The 21,084-nt window shown below is 36.8% G+C and overlaps 1 protein-coding gene across 1 annotated transcript in view; it reads right to left on the minus strand.

Moving 5' to 3' along the window:
• Positions 1-5,679: 5,679 nt before the first annotated feature.
• Positions 5,680-21,084, minus strand: part of PITPNC1 (phosphatidylinositol transfer protein, cytoplasmic 1) — a 44,691-nt gene continuing 29,286 nt past the window's right edge. The window contains exons 6-9 of the mRNA XM_009583060.1: positions 13,494-13,649; positions 12,679-12,742; positions 9,062-9,180; positions 5,680-6,107 (exon numbers count right to left, since the gene is read on the minus strand). Of these exons, the coding sequence (XP_009581355.1) occupies positions 6,102-6,107; positions 9,062-9,180; positions 12,679-12,742; positions 13,494-13,649 (345 nt within the window). The 3' untranslated portion in view covers positions 5,680-6,101. The remainder of the gene's footprint in view (positions 6,108-9,061; positions 9,181-12,678; positions 12,743-13,493; positions 13,650-21,084) is intronic.

The raw sequence follows: 21,084 nt of genomic DNA on the forward strand, positions 1-21,084 counted from the left end.
GGCTGGTGGTGCCCGCGGAAGGGAAACTGGGTATCGCGACTTGGTGCGGTGATGTCGTACGGCCGTGCTCTGCCGAATCGGGACTGCCAGTCCTGCCTCTTCCCCTGAGGGCGTATGGAGGCTTTGCCAGCTGGCTTTGCAAAGTACATAAAAATACGATGCGTTCTGAATATTTAAAATATTATAAAATCAAAGAAGAGCGATTAATTTTTCAGAACACCGTTACGAAGCAGGAGCATCAACGGCATTTAGGATTTCCTTATTCAGTTGTGCCCAATGTATTTCGTGCATGGTATTAATCAGATCATTTCCAGGGCCATCCATACAGTTGGTCCTACTAGTGTTTCATCGTGCGAAGAGGTGCCATTTATATGCAGATTGGCACGAGGCCATTCAATAAAGGGCTTCTGTAGTTTTGCATCTACACAATAAAACATTGCTGGTTTCAAGACTATTTTAATTAAATTTATTCCTGCCCTATGAAATGTCTCATTTTTGTAAAGAAGAAAGGGTGGAATTTTTTTCTTCTGCAAGAGCGCAACCCAACCACCAATTTTAATAGTGGTAGGATCAGGTCTAGGTTTTTAACCAATTTGTAATGTATTTTCATGTATTAGTATTTTGTTCGTGTGCAAATTTTAATGAAGCCCTAGCAATACCAGCCCACACTACAAAAAACATCAAGTCAGACCAGACCAACAACCAAACAGGTCAGGCCCAGTCATGAGATGTGTTCTGGCGCTGTTGACAACGCCTGCGGAACACGTGTTGCCAGCGCTCTAATTTCGGGGTCTTGTCGCTGGCATATCTGCTCGCTGGAGAATCCAGCCGTGATGTCACCTCACAGAGGACAGTCACCACCTCACTTTGGTGGCAAAGACTTGTCCAGAGTTGTGGCTGTCTGTGAGCACGGCCCCAGCATGCTTACCCCAACAGGGTCTTCATGCACTGAAGCCACCGAGAAGTCATTACCGCAGACCCGAGGCCACGCAGCGCTGTCTGGTTTCTGCCTCTTTTGTACCGCGTGACTTCTACCGTAAGTATTTTCTAGGCCTATGTTTGTTCCTTGTGTCCTGTCCTACGCTGTTGTGAAGCATTTCTATACTGAATAAGCGACTACCATTTTTCTGGTGCAGAGAAAGTTCTATTTCTATGGAGTAAGCCTCTACTTAAAAGCTTAAAGAAAGAATCATTGTACGTGTGAAATTTCTGTTGACTATAATGAAATGACTTGTAGATAAGCGATAGACGATTCTTATCTTCCGAGAGGTTTTGAGTGGTCTCTTTTACCACACTGAGCTGCCAAACCCTGCATAGAGAATTAGACTCCCTACTGAAAAACTTCCTTGTCAACCAAATGGTCATTTACAAATGAATAGGCTAACACCAGACTGATGGGCACCTGCCCTGATAAAATCTTTAAAAAGCTGAGGCACAACAAAACCTAGTAGATGTTGTAAGTAAGTGGTTTAGATCTTCCTTACAAAGCCAATTCTTTGTGCTTTTTAATTTTGAGGAAGTGACTTGCAGAGCTGGGAGTAGAAATGTTAATGGATATGTTCCTCGTTAGAGGACACCTAGTAAAAGAAAATAGCCACAATTGTAAAGAATAATTGTTGGTAGTTTATTTACAACAAAATGCAAGGAAAAATACAGTATTAAAAATAATAAATAACTTGGAAAAAATCAGAAACTAAGTGATATGAATGAGAAATATGACAATCAAATTCTCCTGCTGAGCCTTGCATTATTTAACATGCAGAGCATTTCAAAACTTGGTCCTTCTTTGATGGTAGTGATGTATTGCCTGTTGTAGCCGTCATTGCTCTAAATAAAAGAAATGAATTACTGGACATTCAGCATCACGTGGAATTATCACAGAAATGAAATAAACCAATGAAATCTGTTTTAGTGACACCAAAAAACTACAGGAGATTGTAATTTAATGACCATGCTGTTCATTTAAAGCAAAACATTGTTAGACTTATTTAGCAATTTTAACTCACACATATAAAACCAAGTCCAAACAATGGAAACAGAAAAGCTCCTATTGACAAGCTCATGAACTCTCTCTTACTGCACTCACGAATTCATAAAAAGCATATACATTTGGCTTATTTCAAATGATAGCACATTGTTTTGAAGTTATAGTGCAGCAAGCTTCAAAGCAGTTTTAACAAAATGTAGCAGTCTTGTTACAAACTAAAATTCAAGGAACAAATATTTCCATTTCAAAATCTCTACAGCAGCAATTAATGCAAATTGGCTACTAGATGTCACAAAATCACCTTCCAGAATAATCAAAAAAGCCAAAGAATAAGGTCAAATAGTTCCTTTCCATAGGATTTATCCAGTCATTTACAAAATTAACCATTACATTCATAAGAAATCCCATTAAGTATGTGTTTCAGGAATGTGCTGCTCCTCACAGTCTTTATGGATACCTCCCATTTTTAATTTATTAGGAGATCTACCCTTTTAAAGACTGCAGTGAATTGCCAGTTATTTTGTAATGATTGTTCTATATGAAATACATAAAAGTATGAGCAAAGCTGGGAGGAGGTCTTAATAAAAACCCAAACAAACTAATCACGTTATTTGCTCTGAACTGTATTCTCCTTGATGAAAAATTGATGAAAAATTCCTTGTCAAGTCCTAGCAGAGTTGCATCATGTAATTCTTCAGTCACTGTGGCAGAGAATAGGAACGTGGCTATTGTGCCAATTCAGCACATACTCTAAAGATGTACTCGCTAAATAATCACATCATTTATTTTTGCAAAAGAAGTGATGAACACGTGCAAAATGCTCTCTATTTTTCTCCTAATAAACATGTTTGAAAATACAACAGAAAGCGCTGTGAAAAAATCAGTAATGAAAACAACCCCTTTGCCTCAAGATCTTATACTGAAGTATTCAGACCTTCCTTTTCATTTAATTTTGTGTGGTTTTTTGTGTTTGCTGGTAATATTCTAGAAAAAGTTATCCTACCTTAAAAAACAAACAAACAAACCCCAACCAAACAGAAAAAGATATTTAAAGATTATATTGACCAAATGGGTAATGACTAGTGGGGAAAGCAAAGCAGAACACAGCAGAGGGTACTTATATAGGCAATGAAAAGCTGGGGTATTTCTTATCCAAAGTAATGAAACATTACAGATCTTTTTATTTGCCTTCATTAGGAAGCAACATGGAGGCAATGCGGCTGATCATGATCCTTGTTGTGACCAACAGTGAATTCAGGCTGTTCGGTCAATAAATCTGGTTGGTAATCCTCGACAACAGCACTGCTCGGTGGAAGGGCTACGGCAGCAGCACATGCGGACGGACACGCAGCATTAAGCTGTGATTTTTCCCATGACGTGATCAGTGTCTTTCTCCTACATCTCTGTCATGCACCTATTAAGATGTGTCCTATTCAGGTATGTTAATAATTTTCATACATGCCTTATGCCCAAACCTACTTAATATGATAATCAGTGTATCCACATGGGATTGGAAATCAGTCAGTTAAATATAAGTAAAGGTATGACTGCTTTGGTCTAATAATCTCTATCAAACCCAGATGCCAAAATGTATATAGAAACAGTGATATGTAAGCACAAGGACATTATCACTAGAGCTGAGCAAATTCTTCTCTGACAAAGAAAAAAATCATTGAAAAATAGATTTTCAGGTGGAGCAGACATAAACCATTTCCATATAGGTCAAATTCAGGAAATGAAAAAACAACCAAACAATGCTTTATGTTTTCAAAGGTTTCCCTTCTCTGTCAATGTTCCAATCTTGTTACTAAATAAATAATAATACAAAGACTAGACCAGTTATAATCATGAATACTTAATCTGCACACTTTTTAAGCTGAAATCATAAACTAATGTAGGAAAGTTTTGTTTGCATCACTACAGCAGCTTCTTTTTAAACAAAAAAATCATCACCCATTAGTTTACTAATCACACAGAATTACTAGCTCTGAGAAAAAAAGCAAAGCAAAACATGGACAGTAAGAGGGAGAATGCATGAAGTCAGACCACAGCTAACCTACAAAGAGCTCCCAGATTTTGCTAGCTACAGGATTTTAACTATCAAACAAATAAATTCTTGTTTTCAGTGCAGGTTGGCAGTGGAATTACCTCTCCTGCTATTAAAACTACCCTATAAATATCACACATTCAACATAACTTCTACTGGATCTACAGCCATTGAGAAGTTCAGTGCATTTAAGCCAGCCAAATCACAGCATTGTGCTGAGATGGCACAAATGCCCCAGCCAGGTAAAAGGCCATCCCCAAACTGATTGTTCAATATTCAATGATAGTTCAGCTCTGGAGAACTCTCTTTTTTTTTTAATCCATGTACCATGTCACTGGCGGTACAAAATATCACCTGCTTTGATCATATGATTCAGGTAATAGCTGTCATTCACTGGGAATTGAACAGTGGCTTATTTAACGTCTGCTACAGGTACCAATAGAGACAGATACCGACAGCATTCATTCGATAGCAATTTGTATGAAAGAGAACAAAGTACCCCAAGTGGGGGTCAGTGGGGAAAGTTTCTCACCGAGCTTACTTTTAAAAAGGAAGGAAGGAAGGAAGAGACCACTTCTGCCATTTTTTTTTCTCCTCCTTCCACAATCTACACTTCCCTACCAGGAAACATCCTTTTCTACATTTTAATTCCTGAGATTGAAGAGTGATTTCACATGCAGACCAGGAAGAGCACTTCTGTTTCCTTAACGTCACCCTACATGGGACTGAGCAGCCCCACAATTCATTTGCTTTTTAAAGGGACTGATTTTGTTCACCCCTTCCCTAGACGATGGTAAAGCCTGGAACCAGCTTTCTGTTAGCAGAGATTGTGCTGTTTAGGAAAGATGCGAGGCAGGAAAGAAAATGGAGTCTCATATTTTCTTTCCTTTACATTCAAGGTCTCACAGGGTAACTACCACTCTTCTTCCAGTGAGGAAAAAGACAGAATTCATTGGTTTGCTTCTCAACTGGCTCAATTTAGCTGCTTTTTTTCAATCTTACATATGGAACACCATTGATGAACACCAATATGGACTTCAGAGATCACAAAAGGACAGGAGAGAGCTATTAAAATACATTATCTACAAGAAATAGGTGGTTTCTTTTACAAATTCTGTGCAAGATAGAAATAGTTCAATGGCCTCAAAGTCAGTATAATTAATTACAATTGGGGCTTCAATACCGTGATATTTTAGGTTTGAAAAGTTTTGTGTTTGTTAGCTAGGCCCCAAATCCTGAGTCATATTAAGCAAAATGTGAATCTGAGTGATTGCTGTTGGTGTTCAAGTACAATGAGTTACAGGTCAAAGGTTTATGAATACATAGGAGAAGCCTGAGAGTAGGAAGGATTTTAAAATCGGCTATAAAAGAAGAAAATGGGAGGGTTTTTTTCCTGTTAACCCTGCATTCTAGTTGGCACTAATTTGCCTCAGAAGTCCTTGGCAGCTTACTAAATACCTACTCCTAATTATAAATGCTATGACCTAGATGAAGATTTGTAGGTAGAACACTGCTACAGAAAGATTTATTTTCTTTTATAGGGTTCCCCTCAGACCATTTCATTGTACGTCAGTAAGACGCACCATATGGCTTGAAACACTACTTTAGGAATATATAAACTACGTTCTCTTGCATGCACTTCTCTGAAAGTTTTAAGGATCAAGTCTGAGGAAAGAAGTAATCTTTCCACACCAGTAAGATTATTTTAAGAAAAAAAACAACCAACAAACCACCATGACCTTTGTAGAAATTGAGTTACGTCACTCTTGCTGTGGTAGACATGGCTTATCAGGAGGAAACATGCTGGGTTAATTTAAAGGGTTTTTTTCGCTGGATCTGGAAGAGTGAGAGTTTCTGGAGCAGACTTTTTCCGAGGCCGGTCTTTGGGAACTGTTAGGAATTCAGGCGCATCTGTGGAGAGAGGAGTTGACGGAGCACTAGATGGAGCACTGCGGGTTGAAGAAGGCATGGAAATGTTAGAGATAGATATTGCAGGTGGGAAAATCCCAATCTTCTTGTTGGTAGCTTCCTGAGTTGCTCGTTCAAACTCTCGGACTTCATCCATTGTCATGTCTTCAACAAGAAGGAAAGAAAGATAAAGGCACATTAGAATAATTTCAAATGATCATTTCATTAACTCAGTTAAACTACTTCCATCCAAATTCTAAATCAGGGAATGATTGCTTATCATGCATATCATTAAGTGATTCTCCACATGAATGCCTTTCTATTGTAATGCATTGATTGGAATACAATAAGTGGCCAATTTAAAGAAAATGAAGTTAAATACATTAATCACATACTAATGGTTCTTCTTTTACCTGGGTCTGAACTGATTAAAGAGTGCTACCTCTGTAATTGCTGGAAAAATCAAGCTATTTCATAGGCAATTAAAGAATACATTTAGAGACACAGTAAGCAAGTAGAATTTTTCAGAACTCCAAACAAAATAAAACTAATAGGTTGTTGGGTTTTTTCCCCATCTAAATTATGAGCATGAACAAGTAAAGGGTTGTCATCGGTTTGTTTGTCTACTCTAATTATCAAGGGATGAAAAATTCTCTCTCCCCCCATGCACAGCTTCTATTGACTTCCAGTTGCAGCTGCATGCACATAACTGAGGCTGTTTTGCTTTTCTACTAATAAAGCCTAAAGAATTCCCTCTCACTTGATAAAGCCACAACACGCTTTCCAACTTTTCCATCCAGAATCTGTTCTGAAACATTTACGGCCAACTGACAAATCCACTGCTTAATTCCCTGCAACATAGAGGCAAAATGAGATGAGAGATTAAAGCCACTTTGCAATGGAAAATCGGGTCCACAGAAAGCTTTAAAAGCAGCAAGTGTCTTCTCATGCAGGTGACAAACGTGTCACAGTGCTGTGGAAACCCACAAGAGGGCAGAGCGATCCCAGCATAGATGTGCTCTGAGCTGAGCCGTGCAAAACTTTTTAGATAAAATCCCAAACGAATGACATCTGCTACAAACTGGTAAGTTGAGCAAAAAAATCAGCAAGACTCTTCTGAAACCTGCTGCTTCATGTGTACATTGCCTGCAAGATGTCCATTGGGCCAACTGAAATAAATTTTATGGTTTTTACTGAACGTCATGTTAGATTTGTAAATTCGAAGTATTTATTTAAACCATTTTATAGATTTTTTGAGCTCTGAAAGCTCAAAAAAACCAGAAATAAAACCACTAGATTTTAATAAATTTAAAATTCTCACACACTTGGGTGTCTGAGAGATGGGACTGGCAATGGTGCTTACCGTATGTATGACAACTTTAAGTACATCGATACTTCTTAATATTACCCAGCTGCATGCATCTGTAGCCTTGGCTGCAAATGTTATGTAGAAGAAGCTTTATGTTGTATTACATCATCATATTAAATAAACAAAAGCATACATGTTGCCAGCTGCCTTCTCTCTTCCCTGCAGAATACATTCCAGGGACCTTTTCAGCCTACATTGCTGTGCCAGTTATTAGGAGTGAGGACTAAGCTATTTTCACATCTGAGGTAAGTGGTAGAAATAAACAGATGGTCTCAGAGGAACTGTACCTACTTGTGTTAGAGATAGATTTGAACCTGTGTTGCTGATTTACATTTTGTTTCACACCCTGTAACACTGTGTATAGTGTTTCTGAACTCCAATGTTTTAAAAGCACCCTGACATCAAAGGGAGTCTATGCATTCATTTCAGCTATTTTTGATTGAGGACTTCTGTATAACATGAAACAAAACTTGTCTGGGATAAATGAAAGAGGACAGGAAGATGTCTCAATTTGCTGGCCATTTAAGTGAAGACTGATTAAAGTCTTACTAAATGGTATTCTCCAAGACTTGTCCATTTTAAACTCAGACATTAAATACTTACTGTCTCTTCTATTGGCTTTTTAGCTTACACTTGCTTTAAATTCACTTCACTTCTGATACACACTCAAGTAAAACCAGACCTTATCCTGAGCTAAGAAGGCTCAGACTCGCTTTTTGTTTCATTAATGACAAATTCTATTCTGACCTCAATGGCAATTTTCCACCTGGGAACTACGGATGGCAGACTTCATTCAAAGCCAAATCCTGAAATGTAGAGCCGAAGTCAGAAGTGATTCTCAATTTACTGCTCAGCTAAGGAGTAACATTGAGGAGCAGCAGCATTAAAAACACAAGAGTCACCTTCCTGGTTATTGCTTGGACAACATCTTCTCAGGCTGATGAGAATTTTTACTGAATAAGAACAAAGGAAAGACTTCAAGCCCTTCAGGCCTTGCCCCATACTCGTTACATGAGTAAAACCATCACTGAGTTCTACAGCGCAGTTAGGAGAAATAAAGGAATAATAACATTTCAAAAGCAAATACCACTGCATCTTTTCTATTTGCAGATAGTAATAATTTCTAATTTTATGCCTCTACTTGAGGTGCCCAAGTTAGGAACTTAAATACTTTATGAATTTCCAGACTCTGAATCAAAGAACCTACACAGAAGTCTGCCCTTCTCCACAAACTGCTGTTACATACTTCCGAAAATACTTCTCACCTTGTTGGTAGCAATCAATGACAACATTAAAATGAGTTTGAAAAGAGTGAATAATTCACTAGCTTTTTTTTTTCCTGGTGAAGCAAACAATTTTATCAGTCCCATAGAAATTTTCCACTCCCCATGTTCCTGACTTTTTGACTGAAGCACTCTGAACTCTTGCATTTATTAACTATTCAAATAATAGAAGGTAAAACTGATATTTAACTTCCTCTTTATGCATCCAACGGAAATTTGAGAATTGTGTTTTCCTGGAAGACACGGAATTGTATATGAGCCCAACCCCACCCTTTCTTACATCAGTGGCAGTTTACAGTGCAAACGAAAGGCAGCATTGCACTTCATGGAGAAAGATTCTGTTCCTACTGAAGGAGAACCTCCCCAAAATTCCACTGACTGGTCAGCAAGATCAGTTCATTGCTCTTCTCTGATCTGTGCAGTTGTATTAGCTGAGGATGGGCAATATGTTTTAAGAATCGACATACTCTTGCTTTGGCATGGCTCTCTATTTCATCCACAGTAGATGAATGTTGGTTGCAAACTTTAATGTTGGTTTTTTCATGCATATTTTTCTCGTATTCTCGAACATCATCCATAGTCATATCTGTAAAAAGTTCAAAATTGTTGGCATTTTCCATTGATTCAGTGCAAACTTTATTTTTTTTTAAGGAGAAGGTTCTAGGAACACATAGCCTTTCAGCAGAAGCCAAAAAAGGATTTTAAAAAAAGCATGGTGCAACTAGCTTTATGAAAATTGACTCATAAAGGTAGTTATATCAGCCAAGGAAGGTGTAAGAAGGTTAAGTCAAAGGGAGTCAGAGAACAAGAAGGAGTGGAAATTGTTCAGGAGTATCTGTGTAACATAAGGTAGGCAAAAAGTACTGAAGTGCAGGCCTTGGCAAAGGCCAAGATCTTCTAAAAAGATTTTTAGAAGATCCCTTGGAATAAAGGATAGATACAGAAATATTATAAATATTTACTTACCTTTCCAGGAACTTTCAAAAAGATTTTATGTTATCTTTGCATAGTACATCTCATGACTAGCAAGCATTCTTACTGTTAGAACACACATCAGCTTAGATTCCAGAAACTAACACTTAATTATACTCGTAATTAAATTAATAGTGAATACGTTAACAGTTTTGTAGCCTCAAGCAATTTAATGAATTGTAAGAATTAGAAATATTCCACAAATCAGGCTGATTCTACCAGTAGGATCATTTATCACTGTCTAGGCATGCCTGATGTCAAACGAGTGCATAATCTGTTAGGTGTTTGCTATGTAACTCAAAGCAATTATTACAGATTTTAAAAAGATAACCCACACTTCCAGTAAAAACATAAAGAATCCAATTAATTGACTTGTGACCTTACTCTTTTGAGTATTCCCATGCTTTCAATAAATCTACTTGCAAGTGTGGTATAAGCTGTCAGAATTTTGGTCTGTTCTTTACAACGGTTTGATAACTTCAGAGCTTCATGAAAATAGCCATCAACTTTTTACTGTGGTAATGTACACTGTGTTTTTGTTCTTGAGGCTATCATTTTTCTCAGGTTTATTATGTGCCACTTGGATTTGCAAATTCTTATATCACACCACTCCTTTTTATGTGGTATAAGGTTCTTGCTGCATTTTACGAGCTAGCTTTTAAGGAAAGATAAAACTTTAGCTGTTATATCAGTAGCACAACGTAATACTTCAACAGTGAAAATGAAATGCAGTCTAAAATTTTGATCAAAAGGAAACACAGATTACCACTAACTTATACTCTTTTAGCCTTTTCCTTTTACTGTTATCTGGAATGAAAAACAAGCTCATAGCCATGTCAGTAACATGCTAAGGATGCATTTTGCCAAGCAGAGAACATGCTCTTTATTAGTAAATAACACTGTGAAAATAGATTTTCTTAATAATAAAGCTAAATACAGTTTAGTAAATTTAATGACAAGACACATTCATACTTACAATATCAGTAAGAGTAATCAATCATTAATACCCATAACATAACATGTTGTTTAATAATTGATTTTATTACACTGATTATTTGATTCAGTTTAGCTGACTTATATCATCTCCAAGTCCTTCTCAAACTTTTATTTTGAAAGATGCTAATAGACACGTTGAAGGCACACAGATGCTTTAAAAATTGTATTTTTGAAAAACTCTCCCTACACACATAAACATGTCAAGAGCAGTACCACAACAGTTTTACAGATCATATATATTAAATTGAACTGGATGTATACAAATTGGATCTCACTCATTTTGGATAATGAAACACTTGGTTTCTAATCAGCAAGTCTTACCAACTGTTACACTTCAGAACAATGCATAAGGCTACAGACAGCATAGAGAGTTACCTAAACTAACTTTCTGCACTTTTTTTTTTAAAATGTCTTGCTATATACTTGGCCTTTATTCATACCTATTTTAGTAAGCCCAGATTTTTTAGGTTTTGTACTTAGCCTGACAATTAAGTTCTAAAAGCACACTACATTATTTAGTAAAAAGACTCACCGTGACAGTAAAAATCCACAAGATAATTGTGTATCATAATATTTCATTTGTGGAAAGAGTATTTTTGACAGGGTGCATTCAGAGTTAAGATGGGAAAATCTGTGGTTAAATGTTTTTAGGCTAAACCTATTCCGTACATTTAACTTCACGATTACTCACTTGTTATCATTATCAATAACTCTGCTGAAGTGCAGACGACTCTTTGCTTCCCAGTAACATTTCTTTATGTCTTGCTTTAATAGATATTTTGGGTAGATTTGGGGCAAATTTGTGGGCTCAATTTTTACATGAAGTCAGGCTTCTGTATTTAAAGTTATCAGTTTCCCTGACTTCGTACAGGGAAAATAACAGATCACTATACGTCAGGTAAAAAATGAAAAAAAAAAAAAATTACAAAATAAAAAATATAGTATCTCTTAAGGACTCCTTCTCACTGGATACAAAATTCTCTCACTAGTTTATGGCTATCCCAAAGTAGAAGAGATTTTTAGTACATTTCAGTATTTCTATGATCACTGCAGCACAGGATTTTCATGCACTATTAAATTTATAAGAACATGGTGATTTCAAAAGCAAATTTTTCTATATTCTGAAAAAATCAGCACAATGAGTTTGTTGTTAGATTCTAGTGTCAAATTATGCAGGTTTATGAAGTCACTGTTGATGTGTGTGTTTACACCAGCTGGGCTAATTGACTATTTTTAAGCAATGCAGAATGTTTCTGAATTTTGATGAAAGACAGGTGTCATTCCTACCCATGAAATGCCCAAAACGGTGCTTCCTGAAGCTTAAAGAGGGTCTAAATAAACATTCTAAATATATTCCCAAATTGCTATTATACGTTCCAGGAATGTCTTGGAAACTGTTGTACAAGTATCTGTGATTATGGATACATCTTACTGAAAATAGATGTAGAAAGCACAAACCCTGTGAGCTTATTTTACAAAATATAATTGGCTGTTTTGATATTCAGGATTACTCTGTACTATTGGAAGTGCCCATTCCTACAGCTGGTTCATGGATTCAGAACAGTTTTTGCATGCAGCTGCTGTTGAATCAGACCCAGTAGGTTTTACATTTATATCCATTTTTCAGAAAGGACATTAGAGCTCCATCTTTTCTTTATTGCAATCCATATTAACAGTTTAAAACTTTCCTAAAAAGCTAAAATTGTGTCGGATCAGAGACCTTAGGAGTTTGCAGTATGGAAATGACTGCATTTTAGTTCAGTCTTAATAAGCAGCTTTATTCAAACCTGCATGTGGTTCTCCATATAGATGACTCTTGGCAGGGTCAGCTTCTATCTGCCTACAATGCAGGGTGACTGGACTGATGCATATCTGAGATGTATGGGATGTAAAGGTGTCCCTGTATGCTGCCTACTGGCTGCCTAAAATACAGCCTACTCTTGTTACAAATAACCTGAGCTCCGTATGTTCCAGAAAAACTGAACATAGTTCCATCTCTTTCATGAATAACTTATACCAGGACCTGATGGTCCATGAAAGCAATGGAAATCTGTTGTTAATTGTCATAAGTTTTGCATCAGCCCTTTTAAATGGGCTAAATTTGGAGAATACTTACCGTACCACTCATCAACCCAGGCAAAAGCCTGCCGGTGACCAATCAACAGTATATCTCTGACCACCTGCAAAACAAGGAAAAGGTCAAATAACTTCTCTAGCCACAAAACATTTTAGAAAAGTAACACTGTAGTCTTTCAACATGACTTAAACTGAAAAATATTCTGACAGTTTTGTCTCTAAAACGTCATGCCCTAGAGAGTCAGACATACTGGCTCTGCAGGTCTTGTAGTCCAACCTCCCACTTGAGGTGGATCTGTTCCAACACTGGATCACATTAGCATGGCTTTGACTAGCACGGGGAGCCATTTGGGATGTGTACAGAATCCATTAATCTTTGGGAAATTAGACGTTCTGGAACTCTTCTTTTTCCTTGTTAGTTTTTTAAACGTGGAAGGTCAATACTTTGAAGACTATTATCATTTGGCTGTTATACCATTAATTAATTAATTTTTTAGCAGACTGATTGGAAAACTTTCCCACTACCTGTTTGTAAGAAATTCTGCATATCATTGCTACATATATGGTACTCATGTATACTCACAAATACTTTAGCTCACATATTTATAACAGTACTGAAAATGTTACTGATAGTTTTTCTCAACCTTAGACCTGAGCAGCTCCAGGTTTTGTCAAGTTTATACCCAGAGATGAACTCTTTGGCTCTGCTCCAGATCTTTCAGACCTTGAGAGAGGTCTGAAAGCAGATTCGGCTGAGCTCCCTAGCTTCTACACAGCCATAGTTACCTTCCTGTGCAGGGTGGTACTCAAGTTCTGCTTACGTGAAGGACAAGAAACAGCTCCTGTTTCACTGACCTTGTGAACAAATTGCTCTACTCTGGTTTGAAGTCCCCAGACTTCAAATTTCACAGTCACAAGTTTGTAGGAACACATAATTGGCTGATGGGTCTCTCTCCAGCCTTCTTTTAATTGGCCTCTCCCAGTCTTCTGTGACTTGAAATATTTAGGATCCTGCAAAACAAAGAAAACATACTGAGAAATGCAGGAGAGTAAGTCCTGTTTGTCAGTTTGCTAAAGTATATGCTTTGATAAGACATAAAATATGAAAACATGCTAATAAACATTATGAAAAAGTAATATGAAATTGACTTAAATAAGCACTAGGATATACTAAAATCAAATCCTGTCTTTTATCCAACAGCCAGAGAATCGATGGCAGCATATTCTTGCACATGCTTTGACAATCACAGCATCTAGGACGTTTTCTGCTGTAGGAAAATACATTATTGCAAGTCATTACAATACAATGCACTCCAAGTATTATTTATGCCTTTGAAAAAAAAAAAGTGGCTTCTTCAGAGCTTGCTTTTCCACTGCCTCAGTGTGATTTACTAGTACCTTCTGCCCATGCCTGTCTTCCTGAAGTCACATCCAATTTGAGCTTTGACACATCAACACTGATGTGACCCTGACAATGCCATTTTCGATTTTAAGTGAACTTGTATATCCAGGTGGGCAGCTAAGTATGAAACTCCTCCAATTTAGCCATCTCTGGTTACAACTGAGTTACGGTATCTTTGGGCAAAACACTGAATGACTACTTTCAACTCTATCTCTCTTTTACTAACTGGAAAAATCAAATAAATTGATGTTGAAATTACAACAGCAAGACCAAAAAACCAATAAGGACATTAGTTCATCTTTAAGGTTTACTTTTATCCATACAAGATACAGTTTTATCTATCAAAGTGTTATTTTCTATATTGGTATAATTCCATCTCACTTTATGTCCTGCTAATTACATCTTGTAAATAGAAATAACTTATGGTCAAACCTTGATTTTCAAACCTTGAAAATAATGTGATTCCAGTAAATTCATAGTGGAGCTTCTAAAATCTGTCTTCAAGAATAACCACCAGTGCCCATCAGTGTTGCCTTCCCCAAAGCTGAGATCTGGGAAGACCTTTTAAATCCCTCCTTTGTTATAAAAGCAGTTAAACATGTATTTAAGTATGTGCTTAAATTATGTGCTAAATGGAAGACAATCAGAAGAAAAACTAACAAATTGATAAGACTACTCTGATCTCAATTTTCTTTCATTAATTGTGAGCTTGCATATCATACAGCGTTCTTTTTTTCTAATGTTTCATTATCTCCTGACTTGCCCTCTGATTTTATCCATAAACTGAAGCTCTGTCATTAAAGCTTCTTTACAAAGCTCTAATGAGGTGATAGTCTTCCTTCTCTGTGAAAGTCATTGCTTTTATTGCTGACATATTCTTTTCTAAATAGAAACTTTAAGCTCTCGGTATAATAACGTTTCAATGTTAAATCACCATAAAAAACAATTCAGCGTCATCATATATCAGAGCAACATACCACTGTATATCACAACTCATAGTCACATGCTGTTGCCAATCTTCTCACTCAATAAAGCTTGACCTCAGATTGATCTACATATTTTCTGGTTGAGAGTTGTTTTATAACTGATAGTACTGACTGAAGCAATCAATATAATAATAATAATAAAAAGAAAAAGAAAAAAACAAAAAGGGAAGAACGAAGACGTAATATTCAGAAAGGAAAAAAAGGAAAATCAAAGGAAAATAGTTTAATGTAAGGAAGGGTCTGCTGTTTCTTACATACACATATGGTGCTAGGGTGATGGAACCATTGTCTTGATTAAGCTTTTCAGATACACACTTTAATAATGAGCGTTACGCAGCGATACTTAATACCCCTTCAGCGATAACCAGACCTATAATGGAATAACTTCAATGCAGTCCAAAGGGATTTAATGTAATGGATTTGAGTCAGTATCAAGTACTCAGAATTTATAAATAAAAATTAAATAGTGAACAGCTACCCTGCATGACTGCTCAGTCATGCATAAAACTTGGTGTCTCGTTCAAACTGCAAGAACTCTCTGGATGCTGTGAAAGCAATGTTTTACTTTGCTTTGTTTTGTTTTATTTTTGTGAAGTTAACCCAGCAGACAAGGGGATTCATAGCGGAAATTGTTCTTCCATTGGTGACCTACAAATAACCCACTGACTGCAATGCAATTCATCCATGACATCACTCCTAGTTGCAAATTCCTTTAACAGCGCTCAGAGATGGCACCTTTGCTTCCCTAAATCATGTCCATTTTTCTTGAAGGACATGATGTTTAGTCACAAATTGGCTGGACAATTTCAAGCAAAGAGCCAGGCAATGATGGACAGTATGGGCAACTTATATCTAATAGCTTTTATGGAAATTCCTGCCTTTCTGAAAACACTGACATACTGATACTATAAAACTGTAGACTGATGAATGGAAGCCAGGAAACAGAAAGAACCCAGAGGAATAGATTTCCAGACTGCTGTGTGAAAGATCAAGATGTTAAAGATTTTACTGAGTGCTTGCTCAGGTGCTAAAACTCAAAGGTTGCGTATAAACTGAGTAGTGGGATGTAAGATACACAGCAACATTCAGCAAAGTGAACTTGAGAGTTTAACCTCTGGGCCATCAATTCAAAGGGCAGGAGTGTTTTACAGAGGTGAGTTGTTACCATAAGTAAAACTACCATCACTGGGCTTTTTACCCAGATGCTAAAAAATTAGGTGTTTAAAAGTCTTGGACTATTTTAGAAAGACACAAATTCTGGCTCAGCGATTGCTTGTGCTATGGTTCATAGGAGAAAGTATTTAGGGGAAGAATCTCTATATTTATCTCTATATTTTGCATATATTTACACCTTTCCTAGGCCTCTGCTATTGGCCACAGCCACAGGGAGCATACCACGCCAGAAGGACCTTTGGTGTGACCAGGACTGCTAATCTTTTGCTCTTCAATGTCTGATCCAAAGCCCACTGAAATCAATGAGAACTTTTGACCTTTGAAAGCCACAACCCAGAATGATTTTATGTGCCTAACTCATGGCTTCAAATTGTCACATTAAGATTCACAGCCTGAAATCCTTTCTGCAATTACGCATATAAGGTCCTTCAAAAAAAAAAAAAAAAAAAAAAAAAAAAAAAGGGATAATAATATAGAGGGGGGGGGGGGAAGAAAACAAAAGAACTAGAAGGTTGCTCCTCCTGATTTTCATGCAGTACCTCACTGGTTAGGTTAGTCAGATAGAACAAACTAGACTCGTGCCATGCTCACATCTCTCCTGGTCCCAGGAAAAGCCTGTACTTATCACGGCCGTTCTTTATTCTTCCTGTGAAAGGTATGGCAATTTGCAAAACACATACCACAGGCACCAGGCTAGAGCGAAGAAGCATACTCTCTAGGCAGGAGTTGTGGCACACATGAGTTTGAAACACTTCTGTCAGTGACTGGAAACTGGGCAAACTAATCTTTGGTCTGACCCCATTTTTATGTTATTATTTAGATCATTAATTTTGTGTGGCCTTATTTTTGCTTTTAGCCACCCATGCCTTCCTTTCTAGAGAAGCCATCACCCAAAGAATACTGCGTCTATTCACTGTTTTCCCCTTAATTTATCTACTGCCAAAATACTCAATCTGTTTTAAATGTAATGGCATAGCTAAAATCTTTTTGTTTAAATAACCTTCTCGTCCTTTTATCAGACACAATTTATTAGGAAAGCCCATCTGGCAAATCCTTTTGCTACAGAGGAGCAAAACCTACTCTGTATTTGCAATACATTATTGCCAGGTGCAGAGTGATTTAAAAATAGCACTTCTGCTAACATAGCAGAAACATCATTACCCATGAGCTAGGCTTATTTGAGAATAAAATGTAAAATTACAATAAAATAAAGGCCACAGTGTGATGGATGTGGTTTCAAATATAGCACTCTCCCAGTGTTTCTTACTTAGGCCACGTCTGGCGGGTCCTGGCTCAACATGCTTATTGTTGGAGATTCCATTATTTAGCATTTAGCATTTATTTACTTAACCTTCCTCATGGACTGCAGACGTCATGGGCATCAGATGTGGAATTGTAACCCCCTTTCCAGGAGGCAAACACTAAGATGTTGACAATATGGCACTGGATTGTTGCAATGGCTTTTCAGATTTAATTCTGGAATGTTTTTTTTTACTTCAAGTTAAATAATGAAACACAGAAAACTTCCAAATCTGAATGGGCATGCTTTCCCTTAGCTTTGTCATGGTACCAGACATGATTTGAAGATCCCATACTATTCTGCAGCTGACACCACCTCCTTTGTCTGTATGCTGGAATCCTGTATGTTTCCTATAAGGAATCCTATGGAATGTCTTGTTATCCTCGTCACCGATCTGTCTCGAAAATGACTTGCTGCTTGTATGGCCATTTTAGCATGGAGGAAGATCCCCAAGCTGAATGTGTTCTCCAGAGGTGAAGGCGCATTGTGTTAACGCCATACATCCTATTCTCTCAGTGGACGCTACTCAGATGTCCCAGAAACAAAGGTTCTTCCTTCCTTTTAATGCATGGATTTGTTTTTTCAGACTCCTATTGAAATATATTGCACCACTGTGCTTTTGAAGTGCAGTGAATTTTTTTCTCTCTTTAAGCTGAAGACATTTTGTTTGATTTCAGAACCAATCCTTCACGGTTTTAATACACGTGATCTGGCATTTCACCACCAGCTGTAGTTGCTAGGTTTTGGATTTCAGCTTATACAGCTAGGGCTCTGGAAAGATTTATTGATGTAAAGATGCTACTATAGAGATTTATGTGGAGTCATTTTTTAAAGACTTTTTTTTCTCTTTTTGAATTTCCATTAAAATGTATTTTCTGGAAAAGCCAGCTAAATACTTCAGAATTGTAAATACTGGGACAGTTCTGAGGTGTTAAAATATGATAATCCAGCCAGCCTTTATGTAATCTCACAACTGAAGTTAGTAAGGAAAAGGAAATTTTCATCTGTTTTTGCTACGCCCTGTACTGAACTACTGCACTGACACGTTGCACACATTCACTGTGGGGGCTTGAGACAGCTGTATTATTTCAACTACCGTAATTTTCTGGCTCCGTAATGTGACAGCGGTTTTGTTATTCTGAAAGCACCTGGACAGTAGTAAGCTGGACCTATTACAGTGCAGCTGTGTAAAAGTCAAAAAAGACAGCAATTCAAGAACACTGCATGAAATCTTTCTGTTTGGAGGTAACTTAAAAAGTTTATTCCATTTGTCCAACTCTCAACTGCTTTGTTATAAACAGGAAACGAAACTGTTAATTTTGAGAACTTGAATATGGTGGCAAAGAACATTTTGCTCGATAGCTCACATCTACAGTAAATGTTTCATTTCAGTGAATGATTCACTTGAGGCCTTCACTCTTCAGCACAGCTCAGTTTTATTCTTTTCTATAATTCAGATAAATATATATGTCTATATGGGGAATACACGATGGCTGGTGATACATATTCATTGATGGTAAAGTCACAAGGGAATGACTTTACAAAATGTACAACTACTCTTACCTGTAGGCTTGTACATTCTTTATACAGAATTAGAAAATTCAGTATTCAGTGTAATACGTACATTCAGATTTGGAAACATATGTGACTCCTTACAGAAAAACAGACAAACCTGGTAGCTTGGATCTAGATTCAAGCTTTCTCAATTTGGAACCTCACATTTAAACTTCTTAAAGGTTTAAGGCCTTTTAGGTGAATGCTTGCAAAAAAAAGCTTTATTTAAGATGTGGCAGCACCACTATGTATTCTGGTGGCTACTTCACAATGAAGTTTGTAGATGGTCATTAAGTTAAAATTAAGTCATCTGCTTTGGGATACCCAGAATTGCTGCAGTTATACCTCCTCCAGCCTTCTACAAGGGCAACTCTTTTGACAGCAGAAATCAGTATACGTCCACGGAAGACAGAATTGGACTCTGTGTATGTGTTTGTAATAGCTAACAAAACTGTCTTCTGATTCACTGTTTACTTGGTGATTTAAGTCCTTTTGACGGATAAGCCCTCCATTCTTAAGGGAATTCAAATCACTTGGATGATTCTGGTCAAGAGATCACTCAGTATTATTGGCAGAGGTTCCTTTAATGTGTTCCTCAATGAAACAATAGCTCTCCTTAAGCCTCCAGCTAACTATATTTTTTACTTTTCAATTTTAGTTAATATTTAGAAGAGAAAAAGCAGATATACACGAAGTTGAATTCAATAATTTTCCCTTCAACCATCATGATATTTTCATGAAACACTTGTCCTTCCTCATCAGTACCAGCACAAGTCAAAATGAGCTATGCAATTCAAATGGAATATTACACACATGAAGATGTTTTATACATTTTGTCTTTTTATGTGTGAATCATTATTATGTAAGTTACAATGGAAGGAAGAATATAGATCTGTTTATAAGATTCATGTCAGGGCAACTGGAAAATAATTTTTTAGATCATAGGTGCTAGGAAGCAGAGAACGGTTGCTTCACTTGTTTGTACTGAGCCTGATGCTATGAGTCCCTTGGATATCTCCTGAACCCTCCTGTGGTAACTGCAGTATTATTACCTCTGTTGATGATATCGGTGTAACACATATACAACCATATCTTCTGTTTATATAAATGAGAAAAACAACACTAACGCCGCTATGGTTCGTTCTGTTACAATCAATGAGTTATCTGATGCACTAACTCAAAGAAAGGTTGCAGTCATGTTGTAGAAAGGGGCTTTTCATACAGAGGACTCTGAAAGATACATGATATTGACTCAAACAGCTCATGAAAGATAACTGAGCACTTTAAAGCTAAAAATAACCGAAATCACAAATACTAGCTTAATAGCAATTATGTAATTAGTGCTGTCTGATCACATCAGAAATCACCCTCGACAAGCAGGCTCATAAGCATTAACAAAAAGCAAACAGTTTAAGTAGTGTGTAAAAGGTTTAAATTATTTAAGCTACTTCTCTAATATACAGTAATACAACTACATAATGAAAATTGCAGTTAAAAACTGAAGTATATTTTTAATTGAAGAGGGATGCACTTTTGTCAGAATATAAAAGAAATTTAAAGCTCATTTCTAGACGGCACTAAGTATGCTGACCCTGATACAGAACTTGCTTAATTTTAAGCATGTGAAAGATCCATTGAAATGAAGAGATTACTAACATGCCTGAAGTTAAAATCATTCTCATCGGTCTTTCTGGATGGGAGTCCAGAATCTATCGTGTGGAATCTAATTCTTAAATCCTGAGGATTGTACTTCACTTTTAATCTTTAAACTTAGTATCAATTCAGATTAAATGCTTTAAAAGCAGCCAAATTGTTGTTATTAGTGTTAACTAAAATACCTTTCAAAAGCTTACAGTAAATGGTTTTTAGTTGTCTCTGAAACTGTTATTTGGAAAACAGAGGCCGTTTCTCATTTAAATAGAGTTACTTTTTTATGCTGTTCTAATTGACAACAAACATAAATTACATTTACAAACATTAAAAATCTTTTTATAGTCCCTAAATTATGTAAAAGGCCTAATCAGAAATGGG

The sequence above is a fragment of the Fulmarus glacialis genome, unplaced genomic scaffold (genome assembly GCF_000690835.1).
Source record: "Fulmarus glacialis isolate BGI_N327 unplaced genomic scaffold, ASM69083v1 scaffold44748, whole genome shotgun sequence".
Taxonomy (NCBI): Eukaryota; Metazoa; Chordata; class Aves; order Procellariiformes; family Procellariidae; genus Fulmarus; species Fulmarus glacialis.